This window comes from Corvus hawaiiensis, chromosome 17 (assembly GCF_020740725.1).
Source record: "Corvus hawaiiensis isolate bCorHaw1 chromosome 17, bCorHaw1.pri.cur, whole genome shotgun sequence".
Taxonomy (NCBI): Eukaryota; Metazoa; Chordata; class Aves; order Passeriformes; family Corvidae; genus Corvus; species Corvus hawaiiensis.
Genome location: NC_063229.1, coordinates 1,472,391 through 1,489,020, shown reverse-complemented (window position 1 = coordinate 1,489,020; position 16,630 = coordinate 1,472,391). Strand labels below are relative to the sequence as shown.

At 42.9% G+C, this 16,630-nt stretch overlaps 1 protein-coding gene across 11 annotated transcripts in view; it reads right to left on the bottom strand.

Moving 5' to 3' along the window:
- Positions 1–16,596, bottom strand: part of PHF20 (PHD finger protein 20) — a 71,411-nt gene extending 54,815 nt beyond the window's left edge. For 2 of the 11 annotated variants that reach the window (XM_048321521.1, XM_048321519.1), the window contains exons 1-6: positions 16,511–16,544; positions 14,310–14,356; positions 12,850–12,898; positions 7,526–7,574; positions 5,764–5,892; positions 1,213–1,327 (exon numbers count right to left, since the gene is read on the bottom strand). In XM_048321521.1, the coding sequence (XP_048177478.1) occupies positions 1,213–1,295 (83 nt within the window). In that variant the 5' untranslated portion in view covers positions 1,296–1,327; positions 5,764–5,892; positions 7,526–7,574; ... (1 more) ...; positions 14,310–14,356; positions 16,511–16,544. Of the gene's footprint in view, positions 1–1,212; positions 1,328–4,302; positions 4,326–5,763; positions 5,893–7,525; positions 7,575–12,849; positions 12,899–14,309; positions 14,357–16,510 lie in introns of those variants that run through there. The other 9 variants (XM_048321520.1, XM_048321511.1, XM_048321518.1 and 6 more) reach the window with 9 other exon arrangements.
- Between the last annotated feature and the right edge of the window lie 34 nt (positions 16,597–16,630).

Sequence of the window (16,630 nt, the reverse complement as noted above, 5' to 3'; positions counted from 1 at the left end):
AACACCAGCTACACCAAACTGCATCTTTAAAAAGCCTACACTACAGACAGGCTAAGAGATGTTATTTTTGTAAGCCTGACTAATTTTTTGCTGTACTAACAAAACTCAAGAATACCAAAGATGCAGGCAGGTGCTTACCTACACAACTCTTGGTTACACAGGTAAGCCAAATTAAAGTGTAAACATGATTTCATGTTCATACTTTACATTCTTTATGGAAAGAACTATGTTTTCTCGTTTTCACAATTCCAATGCCCTTGTACCTGGAGAGTACATGCCCTGCATGCAACCGAGATGTTTTGGAATAAATCTCCTGTGTCTAAGACAGTGCTCCATCCTTCTGAGATGTCCATATGGTTTTCAGTACTGACTTTGCACACTTCACCTGTTGGCTGGTTCCAGAGCTTTAAGTACAATCATACCTAACCCACACAAACTTCTTACTAAAAATCAACTATAGCTGATTTCTGGAAAGAGACGTTATCTACAGGAGCTAACAAAACCAAATTAATTCCTGTATTGAAGAAGTCTTTGGCAATTTTCATTTTATCTCTCATTCACTGGTAATTATTAAATGCTAAGTTTTGAGCTGACTATCTGAAACGGACAGAGTTAGAAAGTTCGAAGTTAGCCCAAGTATTTTTAGGCTCTTTTCCCTCCTCCTACTGCAGCGGTTAATGAAGGAAAGTGTTCTTCCTCACCCCTGAGGGCTCCAAGACGGGCACCAGACCAGACTTGTTAGCATGGAATATGTTTCCCCACACAGTTCTTTAATTCTAAAGCTGACCACCTCATATGAACACAGGCCTAACAGATTCCATCAGATTTTAAAGCCTATGAATTCACAACAGCACTGGGAAAGGAAGCAGCAAGGATATTCTGTACTGCAAAGAATTTATTCTTCCGTAATATCTGCTCTGCAATATTAAGTATAGCACAGAACTTAAAGGGTGAATTCAGGAGAATGAGAGCCTGAAGTCAAACTAGATTTAGGAGCAGTCCTATTCCCAGGCACAACACCAGTACACTTCTCACGGGCCAGCACAACATATCAGCATCTATCGCCCATTTCCATCACTGGTATATAAACTTTTATAAATTAACTACTTTCCTACAAACCAATGACTACGACTCTAAATATAGTACCAATACAAAATGTTTAAGATATTAAAGACTTAAAATAATATAATATGAATGGTTTTAAAAATATACCAGTTTTTTAATCTGTCACGGGCTTCCAACTGGGCTCCCACCTCAAAGTTGATCCCTCTTCTATTCGGAGGATGTTTTGTCATTTTGTAATATCAACACTGCTGATTTTATTCCCCTGAAAAATGCAATTAAATATCAATCACTAATCAAGACATACACAACATAAGCTTATGCACTATATACCCAGAAGCCAGATGTTAAGGGACTGCTGTAATTTTGGTTTGCAGAAAAGGGGGCAATTATCTTTTAAACAAGGGTTCTCAAGTGACAGTGTACAGAATCATTCCAAAAGTGTGTTCAAAATGGCAGCTACTGGACCATGAAAGAGTGAAGCTCAGTCTCTGTCCATTGGTCCAAGTTCCAGGTCAATTAAGAACCATGCAACCCAATGTTTATTCACAACTGAGACAGAAGTTTCATAATATTTTCTCCCCCCTCCCGGTTTTGATGAAAACAAGGAATCCAGTAAACAGGAAGTGAGCAAAACAAACACAATAACAATCTTTCAACAGCTACCACATTCGTGAAACACTCTAGAACACTATGTCACCTCATCATTACAAGCGCAATAAAGTTCAAAGACATTAGAAAGATGTAGTTTTTTTAAACCAATTTTAGAAGACTCTCTATACTGTTTGCATATTTGCATTGCTTTTGTCCAACTTCTCCACCATTTTAACCAGAAAATAAAAATAGTCTTCATTAAGATTTGTTTTCAATATATAATATAAAAGTTTAAGAAATCTTGCTGAAGTAGTTTCTCTCAAAGTACACATAGTGAAAAAGCCTGGTCAACAGCTATTTTTCCTGATTTTTTTGTCAGTTGTTTCCCACAACTTGTAAGATACAAATTATGATCCATTCCTGTAGTGTTCAAGCTCACAAGATCCAAAAACACAAGTAAGTTTTATTCAGTATCATTGTCCTTATAGTAAGGCTGTATCTTGAAGATTCAATTACAGATGGACAAAATTGATTCGAGTTAAAATAAAAATCCTTCTACAAGAACAAGGACACATGCACAGAAGTAAGCACCAGCCTTTTGGTTCACATAAGGCATAAACAGCAATGGTATTAACTGAGCTGCATCTACAAAAGGATTAACGTTGTGAAGAACTACTCTAAATTCAAGTGTAGTTCCAAAATCAAAGATCTTTAGGCAAGTCATAAAGCTTCTACAACAAGGAAAAGCTATTCCTTCACCACACTTCTTAAGCCAGGCCATTTGCCAAGGGCTGGGCACAGAGGCAGCCCAACCACCTCCATTCAACCACCACACTGCAAAGAAACTTCCCTACCAAAAGCTCACCTGCTGCCTTCCCCTAAAGCAGTGCTTTTAGACTGATCCTCACCTCTGTTAAAGCAGCCTGCAAGGGTTATGGGGGAAAAAATACTGTTGCCTGTAACTTTGATTCACACCAAAAGATAAAGTATTCTAGCCACCCAAGAACTGAAAAAAATTAATTTCCTAGAGTAGTATCTGATAACAGAGTTCACACAGCATGGATCTGAATTAGCCCACTCTTCTAATGGTTGGGGCAGGACTCCATAACTTTTAATTTGGAAAGGAAATTAAGAAAAACTTAAGATGGTTGGGATTTTACAGTTTATGTTGCATCACATTGTAGAAATTTAAAAAAAAAGGCAGCAAGTACAAAGCTACATTTTATTTTTAAGAGGTTTATCCACCCACACCTCAAATATCCACTATTTTCTTTGCAGATTTACATCACTAAAATACTTTCTCATACTAGCAATGGAATTCCATGCCTCCAAATGTGGAGCAGACACACATTTTGCTTTATCACTTGTAGAAGAAATGACATCTGTAAGGTGATTCTTTCCCTAGTACGCTTATTTTTCCTTTTCACTAAGGAGGGAATGCAAAGCAACAACACAGCCCCAGAGTGTCGGTACATTACTGCAGCTTCCCGCAGTGGCTCTCCTCAGAAAGAGCTGCCCTCTGGATGCAAGGGATTCATCTCAGCTCACCTACATGGGGCTGGAGAGGAACATCTACATCTCCTGACTTCAGTAACAGGACCGCACGCAATAGGGCTTCTAGAAACACGTCAGTTTTGGTGAGGAAGGTCTTACTATAGTTTCAGTCAAACATTTTAGGGAATATGAGTATCACAACTAAAAGAAAATCTGAAGAAAACAGCCAAAGCCATTTAATCAGTTACAGAGGCAGCAGATTCCATGAAAATCTGAACACAGCTAGTCAGCTAACACCAACATTAGTCAAAGCACACACATACTACACTTCAATAGCTTGGCCAAGCTCATCAGAAGGCAGCAGGTCACAAAGTTGAAAGAGAGGAAAAAATGTTATGAGCAAAAATCTCATATCATTGGCCCCTCCTCTCAAATCTTCCTTTCTCTCCCCTCCCAAGTTACCAAACTTGGGCTGCTTTGGGTTCTCTCTCACAGCCTGCCCCTGGCTTGCACTATGACCCAGCAGTCCTGTTTCCTCAGACTGTGAAAGCAGGCTGGCTTTTCCATTTGCAGCCAATTTCAGGAACAGCTACCTCAAGCAGATGCATACTGGGCAGAACATTACATGAGATAAATTACTCAGTAGAGGGTCTCAACCATTTTACCCTGAAACACCCAGCCTTAGAGCAAGACTGAAACTGTGAGACACAACCTTTACTGAGAACCATGACATAGCTCTGCACAAACTAGGCCAAGAGGCAGTGCCAAAATACGCTTCACCAGCATGACCGTGTCCATACAGAGAACTTCATTTCTCAGAAAGCAAGCACTGAACACAGGGGCTTGCCTACTGCAAGATTTTATGTTTCAGCCTCTGTCCTCTCCTGCAAAGATTGCTTAAAAACCTTGAACTACATTAAAACAGTTTGTTAACAAAACAACCCTAGATTGATCAGTCATTCATAGCTACAACTTGGAAATAAGAACACCTTGCCAGAACATCTCTTCTAAAATTTTCTTCAGCAGAAAATCAATTTGTACTAACTTTGTTCCGAAATCGAGACACAGACAGGATTTCCACTCTGGTAACTCTGAGAATACATTTATCCCATGTATTCAAGACCATGATTAAAACAAGGAGACTAGGCCTACCCCAAGAGCTGTATGGCTTTTCTCCAAAACCTCTTACTTCTCTATGAAGATCAGATCTGTTTCAAGAACAAATACTTCAGGATTTAGACAAGTCACTGCTTCCAAAAGAAAATGTTTCTAAATCTTTATTATTGAAAGAAAACGTGTTATTTAAAAGGGAGAGTCTTTTCCATCAGTCATCATAAGGTAATTTAACTTTTAAAGACTATTCAACTATTCAGACACAGATATCAGTGAGGAAAGTACACTTATCTCAGGGTAATGCAGAGGAAAATACATTAATACTGATCCCTTCAGGGATCATGATTTTTGACTTCTAAAACAAGCTTTCTGCTCTGCTAACAGTGCAGATCCTGTACACCTTCACCCGTAGCTGTTCTTACTCTCTCCAGTTTAAGCTCTGTTAGTGCTGAGCCCCAAACCTGGCATAACACCAAGTTCCAACAGAAGTGGGCTCCTCTTGAAACTGAAAATCTGTTTCATATTATCAGACAGAGGAAACCCAGTCATGGCAAACTTTCACTAATAACAGCCTCTACCATTTCCTCTGTGGAAACTGCAAAATCACTGCAGCCTTTTCCAAACCACACCCACCTTGACAAAAACTATTTTCCAAACCCTGACAGAGTGATTAAAACCATTCCTTTACAAAGCGTCACACCAAAACCCCTTCCTTGAAATCAGCCCCACTTTCAAACTTCATACTGTCTCAGTGCTGCTTCATAAGCAAATCAGAAGAAATGCAATTCACTGCCACAATTCAACCTATTTCCTTCATTCTTTTGTGCATCCATGCCAAACCCAGGTACTTCCCTCCCTCTGCCACAAGGATACAATAAAGAAAAAAAAGAGAAACGCCATGGAAAAAAACCCCATAGTTCTCTGAACCGGTAAAGGAGCACAGTCAACTTTGTCAGTTTGCATAAACGTAATACTACTTTGCACTTAAAATTTGTGGTTTATTCTGGATGGGAAGCTTGCTGTCCCAATTCCTCAGAGGCACTCAGTACCTTTGTGGTGATTCAGGAGGACTACAGGGTAGGACAGGTAATAAAAAGCACTGGGAAAACAAGGAAGTAAAAGCAACTAGCCAGAGATTGTCTTGTGTTCCCTGGAGATGCACCACAGATGTTACTGACCTGGGGTACTGCAGGCAGCACTGCCACTCCTACAAAAGCAACATAAGCTTGTTTTGTTTCCTTCTAGGACAAAGCACATTTACAGTTGATTCCACAAAGCCTAAAGCTAAGACTGACTCTGCCATCCTCTCCAGCACCACTGTTCCAAATCTGCTGGCACATCTACATATAAAACTGCCAAGGACTAAGTCCATTCACATTTTGCACATCAGTTTGGTTTTTTTTACTCTGCAACAGTTAGTTTTGACCTTTTACTTTTATCATCTGCACCCATGTCACCAGCCTCACATCTCCATCAGTGGTAAAACAATGAAAGCCTCACCCAGTTCACCCCCTACAATTTGCACGCCCCCATCGGGAATGGTCAGTCCAGAGAAGTCCATGGTCCCCACCGCAATCAGAACACCTTGCAAGTGGATGACCACAGCCATGCTGTGCTGAAACCACACACCTGCAGATGAGAAAAGGTATGATATCAGACTGCAAAGCAGTATTTACAGACACCATTTATACTATACAATCCTAATGGCATCTTATGAAGACTAAGTGGAAGTCTCACAAGCACCACTTAAAAATTGTATTGGCACTGACATGGGAAGCTGATTAAAACTGACTTTTATTGCCTGCAGACAAAACACCCTCTGCCTAGCAAGTTTTGACCACAGCAGCAGTGCTACCATGAAGTATGCATTACTGTGTTTTACCCTACACATAAAAACAGATATAAAACCCCTATACCTGCTAAACATGTTAACCCAAGAACAGCTCCTGTTCATTCAAGGATTTCTACTCCTGCCTCATGTTGTTTTTGTGTACCATTTCACAGGTAGATGACTGGTTTTGGATATGTCTGTAAGTTTCAGATGATGTCCTTCACACCAGTATTTCAAACCACAATGCTATGATCTTCATGCAAGTTTTTGGGTTTGAGATCTTTTTTTTTAGTAATAGGAGCAGGAACATGAAAGATTTAAACTGGACAGAAAGACCTTCTGACACTGCAATAAATTTCAAGGAATACTACATCACCCCCCTTCTTCTCTCCGAAAGACACATTTCAAACAAGACACTGGACTATACACGCAGTTCTTACTTGCATGATGTAGCATCCTCAACTAGATATTCACCAGCACTTACTTGCTCTAAAAGCTTCCCAGATTCAATTAACAACTACACAGGCGAACTCTGAGCCACACAACACAGAAACTGGATCCTGAACTGATACTTAACATCTCTGTAACAACAGCACCGAACAGCTAATTCCTCACCACTGACATTCCCTAAAACTGTAAGACTGAGTACTTGATTTCAGTCTCCTACTTTTCCTCTCGTTTATACAAGTAGATTAAGAGAACTGACACCAGTAAACATCTACATTTGCTCTTCTCCTCAGGCAGAACCAAGACTTTCCCAAAATACTCAGCGACAGAATTGAAAATGTGTTACATGAGTGAGCCTCCTCTGAACAAGATCCTCACTCGCTCCCTGAGATTACAGGGCCTGGAGAACGTCATTTTCAACCTCTCAGCAACATCTCATGTAACTGTGCTGTCAGTTTAAACTGGTGCTAAGACTGGGATAGACCAATATGGAAGCAGAAATTATAAATATAAGCAATTCGACAGAACAAAAAAATATTTTTCTATAATGAAATCTCTTTGAATTACCAAGTGCAATTAAAGAAATAAATACTTATTACTGAAAATAATTCTTTTCAGTCATTTGATCATGTCCCATTTAGCTGTTCTGGCTTCCCCTCTCTTTTCCTGTAACACACTAAAGATAAAAAATAAGCACCTAAACACTGAACAAAGAAAATGAATTTGGAAAAAGGTTTAAGTCACATAAAATAAATCAGGTTTTTCCTAAAAAAAGCAACATTAACAAAAACCTACTTTAATGAGACTGCGTATTTCAGTTGAAGGAAAAATGGCAGTCTTCAAGAATATAAGAATTTAATGCAGATAAGTCTTGCAAAGGTGCTGTGCATAGTATTTAAGAAAAACCTGAATTTTAAAGCAAAATTTCAAAAGCTTAAAGAAAAGCTACAATTAACAAAAACAAGGATCCATGCTTATACTCACCAAGGAACTTGTTTATGTTGCTGTAAACATTCCAAACAGTGTTGCGTATCTACAGGAAAGGAAAAATAAAAATCATGTGAATTCTGAGACTAAAACTACTTCAGAGCTCAAAAAAAATATCCTCTCTACAGTCAACAGTATCCCAATGATAGAGTAACACCTCTAGAACAAAAATTTAATCTGAAAATATTTCAGTACAGGTCAGCAGGCTGCTGTGATCCAAATTACAGAGACACTTAAGAGACCCTTACAATATGCACATACTCCCTCTGCATATCCACATCAGATTTCTCCATCATGTATTTATCTGTTGTCAATTAAAAGTCACTAGTAACTTTATCATTATTCCTACTTTGGTGCAACAGGTACTGCAGTATTAAATAACTATGCATTAACTAAGCAGTCCTCTCCTGTCAATGAAGACATCCTCAACTGGATGATCTACATTCACAAGGCAGAAGGAGCTGTGTTCTGCTCATACAAAAATGAACTAAAAGAGTTTCTCCAAAATGGTTTCTTCATCCACACATCCAATTCCTGTCAACACACGCAGGCTTCCTCACACTGCAGGAGTGGCAAAGATAGCCATCTGAATTGTTTTCAGAAGCCCAATTTAGGCTGCAGATTGAGAACTCCAATGACATTTTCATGGTTTCTACCTGAACTGCATAGAACCTGTTGTGGTTTAGGAATGATATTCTTCCATCAAGTGCTCCCACTGAAAGGGGAACTGGAGGCACAGAAGGTAAAGATCACTGGTTGATAGAACAATTTACTGAAAACAGCAATGAGGGAAGAAAATGAACTGTAATAGCAATGGTATTAAGAACAGAAGTGTACAGAAGAGGCAAGCAGTTCACACGTGAACGCTCACTGCAGAGGCTGACACAACCCAACCACAGCCATGCCACCTGACCTGGAAAGGACCCCTTCCCCCATTCCCAGAAAATGATGTGAGGTAGCGCAGAATTTCAGTACAGGTCAGCAGGCTGCTGTAATCCAAACTAGAGAGACACTTAAAGAGACCCTTACAGACACTCCCTCTGCAAATCCACATCAAATTCTAGCCACACCCTCTTCTGGTTACTACAAAAATTAACCTTGTCCTGGCTGGGACCAGGACATTATCCATCCCTTATTCTATACGACGTACATCATGCCCAAATCCTAACCCCTTTCCCACTATACACACATATATATATATATAGACATGGATATCTACACAAGCACAGGTATCATTTCCGTTGTCAATGGCTGTCCCTCCAAGATGTCTGTTGAGTTCATTTAGCCCAAGACTGTAGGTTCCGTCCATCCTGTACGTCTTCTAGGGCAGGAGGGCTGGTTGCAAACTGCATCAGGATTTTATGACTGGTATATCTGGAGCAGTCTATACACCTTGTCCATGGTAGTTATGGCACACAGTGGCACTGTCATTCAGCAACCCGTATTATACAATTCAACATTACAGACTCTTCTCACCCCACAATCAAATCCCTTTTGAGGTACACATCATGTTTGCCTGTCCCTCTGCATTACCCAAGTGCACCCAGGTCCTTGAGCAAAAACAATCCCACAGATGGGCTTGTCTTTGTCTGAGGTAGGACTAACAAAACTGTCTTCCCTAATGTATTCCTCATATTCCAGCCCTCATGGGGACTTTATCTCTTTCTACAGAATGTGGAAGATTTGATTGGGAAGAGCCAGCTTGATTGGTGGAGCCTCAAGTGTTAACTAACCAGGTGGCTTTTGCTACATGTAGATTTCAATGTTTGAAGGCTCCCCACCCATTGCTTTCAATATGGTTGTTAACAGACCATCATGCTGTTCAGTTTTTCCAGAGGCTGGTCTATAAAGGAATATGATACACCCACTCAATCCCGTACTCTGTGGCCCAGATGTCTACGATTCAGTTGTCCAACTCAATTCTTTCTGGAGTGCCATGTTGCCACAGGACTTGCTTTTCAAGGCCCAGATGGTGTTCTGGGCAGTGCCGTGAGGCATGGGGTAGGTCTCCAACCATCCAGTGGTACCTTCCACCACTGTCAACAGGTAACACTTGCCTTGGCGGGTCTGCAAGAATGTGATGTAATCAATACGGCAGGCCTCCTCATATTTGTATTTTGACCATCACCCCCCACACCACAGGGGCTTTACCCACCTGGCCCTGCTTGACTGCAGTACACGTTTCACAGTCATGAATAACCGTGGACACCATCTCCCAGGTTAAGTCCACTCCGTGGTCATGAGCCCATCTGTAATGTTGCCTCTCTTTCCAGATGACGAGGCATCATGAGCTGCCCACTGAGCTAGAAATAATCCACCTGAGGCAATTTAACCTTGGCAGCCTGATCCACCAGAGCTGCCAATACTCTTCAGTAGCCCAACTCTTGGGTACGTGTGCATCTACATGACACACTTTTACAGTCAATTTCTCTACCCAGGCAGCCATGTCTTGCCACACTTCAGCAGCCCAGATGGGTTTCCTCTGCACTGCCAACTGGTCTTTTTCCATTGGTCCAGCCACCCCCACAGAGCATTTGCCACCACCCATGAGTCAGTGAAGAGGTAGAACATTGGCCATTTCTCTCATTCAGCAGTATTTGAAGACAGCTGGATAGCTTTCAGCTCTGCAACCTGACCACCTTGTCCTTCAATAGCTTCTGCAACTCACTGTGTTCTGCAACTCACATGGCAGCTTTCCATCTTCAATTTGTCCCTATAGTAGGACAGGAATCAGCAGAGAAGAGAGAGCATCGCTTTTTTATTTCTGGTAGCTGATTATATCGTGGGGCCTCCCTAGCATGGCGACACCTTTTCCTCCTCCTCTTCTGATGGTACTGATATTTTTGCCTTCGTGCCACTTTGTGATGATTTCCAAGATCCCTGGGCGATTAGGGTTTCCTACTGAGCTCACTGTGTGGTCAGAGCGATCCACTTAACTCCACGCAGCATCAGTGGCACGATGTGTGGAAGGGAATTTCCCTTGGACATCCAGTCCGACTGGCAGTCAGGGTGCCAGAAAGTGCTGTGCTTCAGTCAGTCACTTCTGAGGCAGCTCCAACCCCTCCATAAGCTGCTAAGATCTCTTCTTCAACAAGGGTGTAACAGGCCTCAGATCCTCTTTATCACCAAATCTAGAACCCAAGGGGCTGTCTTCAAGTCTCCACGGGTACTTTTTGTCAGAGACTCCAGGAAGGACCATGCTTCCTAGTTGCAATGTAGAGCACATTTTTCACATCTTACCCTGTCCTGACTGGCCCATTGACAGACAATACCTTTGTTTAATTTGTCCAAAACTTCTTGTTGTTGTTCAGGACAATTGTTGCTCTCATATGACAGAGAGGGCTTACAATCTTGACTATCTTACAGAATATGCATCCTCCAAAAACCCACAGTACCTAAGAAAGCCTGTGTTTCCTTTTTGCTGACTGGACACACTATTTTGATGACCACATCCACTGGACTCTCACAACACCCATCTTTGGCATTTTATTCCTAGGAACTGAATTTTCTGGGCAAGTCCCTGATCTTGGCAAAAACAGCCTTCAGCAGGATTTGGATTATTTTTTCCCCTCTCTCAAAAACCTCCTCTGATGTGTTGCTCCCATACAATGATGTCATCAATGTACTGCAAGTGTTCTGGAGCCTCACCCTTTTCCAGTGCAGCCTGCAGCACTCCATCGCAGATGGTGGGACTGTGCTTCCACCTCTGGAGCAGTCAGTTCCAGGTGTACTGGAAGCCCCTCCAGGTAAACACAAACAGTGGCCTGCACTCTGCTGCTAAAGGAATGGAGAAAAACACACTGGCAATGTCAGTGGTGGCATCACTTTGCTGACCTGGACTTCAGTTCATACTGAAGTTCCAGCACGTCTGGCACAGCAGCACTCAGCGATGGTGTGACTTCATTCAGGCCACAATACTTCAGTCAGTCTCCACTCTCCACTGCATTCATGCACTGGCCATATAGGACTATGGAACATTTCCTCTCCAACCTGCTTGAGTCTTTCAAGTCTGTCCACAGTCTTGGACAGTTCACAGCCAAGGCACAGGTCAGTCAGGAGGAAAAAAGATGATCTCATATTGTCAGAGTCAGATAGTCACCTGGAGCACTTCTTGTCCTCCTTATTTCATTGACATCAATGTCAACGCGCTGGTGTACAACAATGGTGTGCTCTGTACAAACTTCTGCCACATGGATTATTGTGAAAAACTGGAGCAAACAATTACTGGCTCAAATCAACTACAGGGGAGGGGGCAGGACAAGTTCTGTGGAACGTGGGAGGTGCACTGCTCCATTCCATACCCTTGCCCCCAGGAACCTCTAGTCCAGCCCAGAATGACTGTCAGGCACTGGCACACCGCAAGCAATGCCCCACACCCCATGCTTGCAGCTTCAATCTAGCCCCGGAGTGGCTGGATGACCAGAAGCCCCACCTGGGGGGCATAGCCACAGGAGGCCAGAGCAGATAAAACCCACTGCTCTGAGATGCATGTGGTCACACCCCTATAGTTCTTGGATTTTATGATAGCTGAGATTGCACTGGGATTGAAGATAGGAGCTGCATCTTGGTTTTCTCTCTTTTTCACTCCTAACTTCCTCTTCTTGGAATATGGGTAATTTAAGGTTGGATGGGTAAAGTTTGCTAAATGAAGTGCTTTATTCTGATTGACCGTTTTGGTTTAAATTTTGCCATATTCCTGCTCTGCTAAAGTTTGCCAGTTAAGTTTGGTTTTTTAACCTCCTGAGAATGCTGCCACATTTCTCCGGTGTGCTCACCTCAGGGAAAAGTAGTACCCCTTTCAAATCAACTTGTCAAGCAAGCACTGGGGCTCAACATTTATGTACACAGGACCTCATCTGGATTTATAGAGGGATTGCTCGTTATTTGAATCCCTACAGATTACCCCCAGCACAGCTAATTGACTCAGGCTGTGGATACCTTTCTCTACGATGTTCCACCTGCTTGGGCACCTATTAGATCATCCTTGAGAGTAACTTTCCCTCACGCTTGACAGGAGTTGCCTCCAGAAGCTAAAAGTTTGTCCTCTTCCTGATCCCCTGGTCAATGCCTGCATCCCAGGACAGGGATCCCCGTTGCTTGGCTACATTACCACCCAGTGCCTCACCATCAGCTGCAATATCCCAGCTCTGAGGTTGCTCTGGGTGCTCCAGCAGCACAGTATACACTCACAGCAGGATGCTAAACCTAAGATTTTTTTATCACCAAGCATCAACATGAATTTTAGCTATCAGATAAAAAATATTATGACTGAAAATAGAAGGAGCAAGTCAGAAAGCACAAAAATTATCTGGTTACAGTACCTGCAGCAGTAACTGGACTTAGGACTTCTGACTCCTAGAAGAAATCTACCTGTAAAAACACCCATTAAAAAAAATGCTAAGAAACATTTTTCACAGATAATTTGCAGCACCTGCAACATCGACCACTAAAAATCCCACAGGTCATTGTTTCCACCCAGTCACTATACAGTGTTCTGACACCTAGACGTGGCATTCTGTATTATTATTTTATTGCTTCCTGCCTTGACAGAGCCAAATCTACCCTACTTGTTGATAAAGAGGATATCTTCAAGACAGCCAAATAAAGGAAAATCTTCCAAATTATACTGCCATTAGAACTGATGAAAAATTATGTCTTTATTTAAGATAATTCATTAAGCAGACACATCATCTGTGCATACCCCACCCTGTAAGAAGGATGTGACTCCCATTTTTTTTTTTAAAAGAAAAGAAAGGGGTGCACTTCAAGGCTGCTTGCAGACTTGTCTCACAGCTTAGAGATGAAAGGACAGCAGGAAAAACAAACACAAAAACGTAAGTGCCTATTTCTGCAAGCCTGGTAACAGCAACAGATGACAGCTGCAGCGTAGGCAAATGACTGATACAAATACACGGGATCACGTAGCAAAAAAAGCCATTAGCAAACTACAGTATAGGGAAGACTCAATTCCAGCCTGGTGTACTCTCAACCCCTGCTATGCCAACACATGCTTTTAAAACTAACTAAAATCCTAATTCAAACCCTACCAATAGCACTGTCTTTGCATCACTGATGCACAGGTCTAGGCTAAGGATGCTCAGCTCTACATCTGGAGCACAGAGGCACTGAAGATAGTTTCCTGACTCAATGACACTGTGGAACAAAAGGATGTTCTCCACTTCCTTGGGAAATAAGTGCTGATTTTAAGCAGTAGAAAAGTAAGTCAATTTTGAAACCAGTATTTTAACATCAGCAACAAGATCAGGAAAGCTCTTTGGTGCCAACTTCATATTAAAAGCAAACAAACAAACCAACCTGCACAATAAGCAATAGTGCTTCCTCTCTTTCCATTAATACAGGCTACAAAGCTGAAGACACAGATGGACACAGTTTTCCTTTTTAATCAATTTCCTTTTAAACAATCTTAAGAACTCCATTTCAGGTAGGTTTATGAAAAAGTAAGGCAGACTGTCGCTGGCTACACTTAAGTAAGGCTGGTTGAAAGTTCTCAAGCCCAGTAAAAACACACAGAGGCATGTCAACAAACTAACATGCCTCAGAAAGGAGTGTTTATATTCCAATATGCATTATTATCTGCTGCCAGTCAGCATGGACACAGTATATACCCATGCACGTATGATCATTTAAGCCTGGTGCTTGCAGTCACAAAAATACTGAAACGCCAGTAGTTCCAAAAGGTCCTTAGCAATCTACAGGCCATGTAGCTATTGGTATTTGGACAGCAAGGACAAACCAAGTGTTCCAAGCCACCATTTCTCACCTGAAGAAAGTATCTTCCTGCAGGAAGTACAAGGACTCAAAACAAACCTGTAGGCAAGCAAGAGCAGAAGTATGAAGATAATGAATTAATTGAAGCAAAAAAGAAAAGAATAGACTTACTCAGAAGTACAATGAACTCATAAGCACTTCACAAGACTTCTCAATATGATGCACCAGTCCAAAGGATATGCAACTGTTCTTTTTTCTTAAGATTTAAAAAAACATCCTGTATCCATGCAACTAGACAACCATCAAGAGCACAGTTTAAATACTGACAACAACCACTTGTAGAGCTGAGCAATAAATCCTTCCCCTGTCCCATGTACATTCTTTAGCTCAGTTCACAGTGCAAGTGCTCACATGTGTACAGGACAGTGTCACGCAGGTAGGACAGCCAGTGTCTGTCAGTCTGACAAATTACAGCTACAGACTATACCTATCTTCTACAGATGCAGTTATAAACAAAATACACAGTTATAAACAAAATCTGCAGTTACAAAGAATTTATTTCTATTATTTCTATCCCTACCATTAAATTAGGGGTTGCACTCTCCTTTCCTGGCCAAGAGGGAGAATTTAAGTCAATATCATTGCCTAGGTAATGCAGGAAATACAAGAGCAAAAGAAAGTGCTACAGAGAGCTTAGCCAATTAAAGCTAAGAATTAATTACATGCTTCTTACATTTCAGTCAAGGCAGTACCGTTATGAGCAATTACTGCCCTAGCCTCATTCCCAACTTGACCTTAAAATTACAGGGGAACAGATTTTACCCTCAGCCTGCTCAAGTAAAATTTTATTTCCATTTAGGAGACATCCACAAAGTTATCAGCAAGAGCATAAACTACTGAACTCTTCCACAAGATTAGGTCAAATAACACGCATTCATCTAAGCCACCTTTATTTATTACTATGAAGCTATTAGAAGTCACACAAAAATTAAAAGAGAGAATTATATTATGACTGATCTTTGCTTAAGTCTTCTCTTTTTTTTTTTTTTTTTTTTGGGAACTGGTTCTGCGAAAGGATCCTTACTCATTACAGAAAATTAAATGAAGCCAGGCCAAAAGCACTTGTTACAGAGATGCTCAATTACAAGCTGCTGTACAGATACTTACAAAAGGTTAATTCAAGTCATCAACATTGCTTTAACAATTTGTTTAATTCTCCTACTGCATACAACACCAAAATTCTGTAGTCAAGTGACATTTTATTCAACTTGGACTCATCAACTTTCAGATATCCTTCCTGATTTGTTTTCAAGCATTTGGGCTAGAAACAATAGCCTGGGATCACAGAAACATCTCTGGTACTCAGATTTTCAGTAAGTAAAGGAGACAAAACTGTTTCCCGAAACTGTACCTATTTCAATTAAGCAAGCCCTGGAGTGGCTACAGATTACCAACTGGTACAAATATCCACTTTGCTGCAATAAGCCGTATCTGAACACAGACCTGTCACGAAGAACACCACTGTGCCTCCAAACCGTACGCATTACACAGGTACATGAGGCAGCTTTGGGGTTAATGCAAAGGTCCACCATAATCTCTGTTCTTTTAAAACGGTTTACAGGGACAGAATGCAGGGCGATAAAGAAATGCTCCAGAATTAATGGGACAAAAAGTAACGGAAGCCTCCCCCTGCCGTGCTAAACATCTGGCAGGGCAAGTACCTGCTCTGCGCGGGTTCCGCACTCCCCGGGACCGGCTGAGGTGCAGCCACCTCGCCGAGCACCCCCGGGACCAAACCCGCCGGGGCTCCGCAACTCACGTTCCCGCAGCATCCCGCCCGCCCGGCGCCGCTCCGGACCCATCAAATCCCCGGCTCGGGCCCCGGTGCCGCCGCAAGGTCACTCGGCCGCCCCCGCCGGACGGGCCCGCGGCGCCTGCGCTCGGCCCGCACAGACTCACCTGCCCGCGCAGCTCCGCAGGCCGCCGCGCGCGGGCGGCCAGAGGGAGCCAGGGACGGGGGAGCGGCCGGGACCGACCCGAGCCGCGGGTCTCAGCGAGGCGGGAGCGGCCCCGCTCGGCGCCCCGGGGCCGCAGGCGGGAGGCGCCGCCCGGCCCGGCCCGGCCCGGCCCTTTGTGCGCGGGGACGCGTCCGCCCGGCCTCCCTCCCTCCCCGCGTCTCCCCGCCGCGCCGCGGGCCCGCAGCGCGGGCCTGGGCAAGCGACACGGCCTGCCCGGGCGCCGCCGCGCTCTTACCGAGGGATCTGTACGGGAAAAAGGGTTAGAACGGAGCCGCCCCGCCCGGGCCCGCGGCGCGCCGAGCCCCACGCACCGACCGCAGCCGCACAAAATGGCCGCCGCGATGCGGCGCCGCCG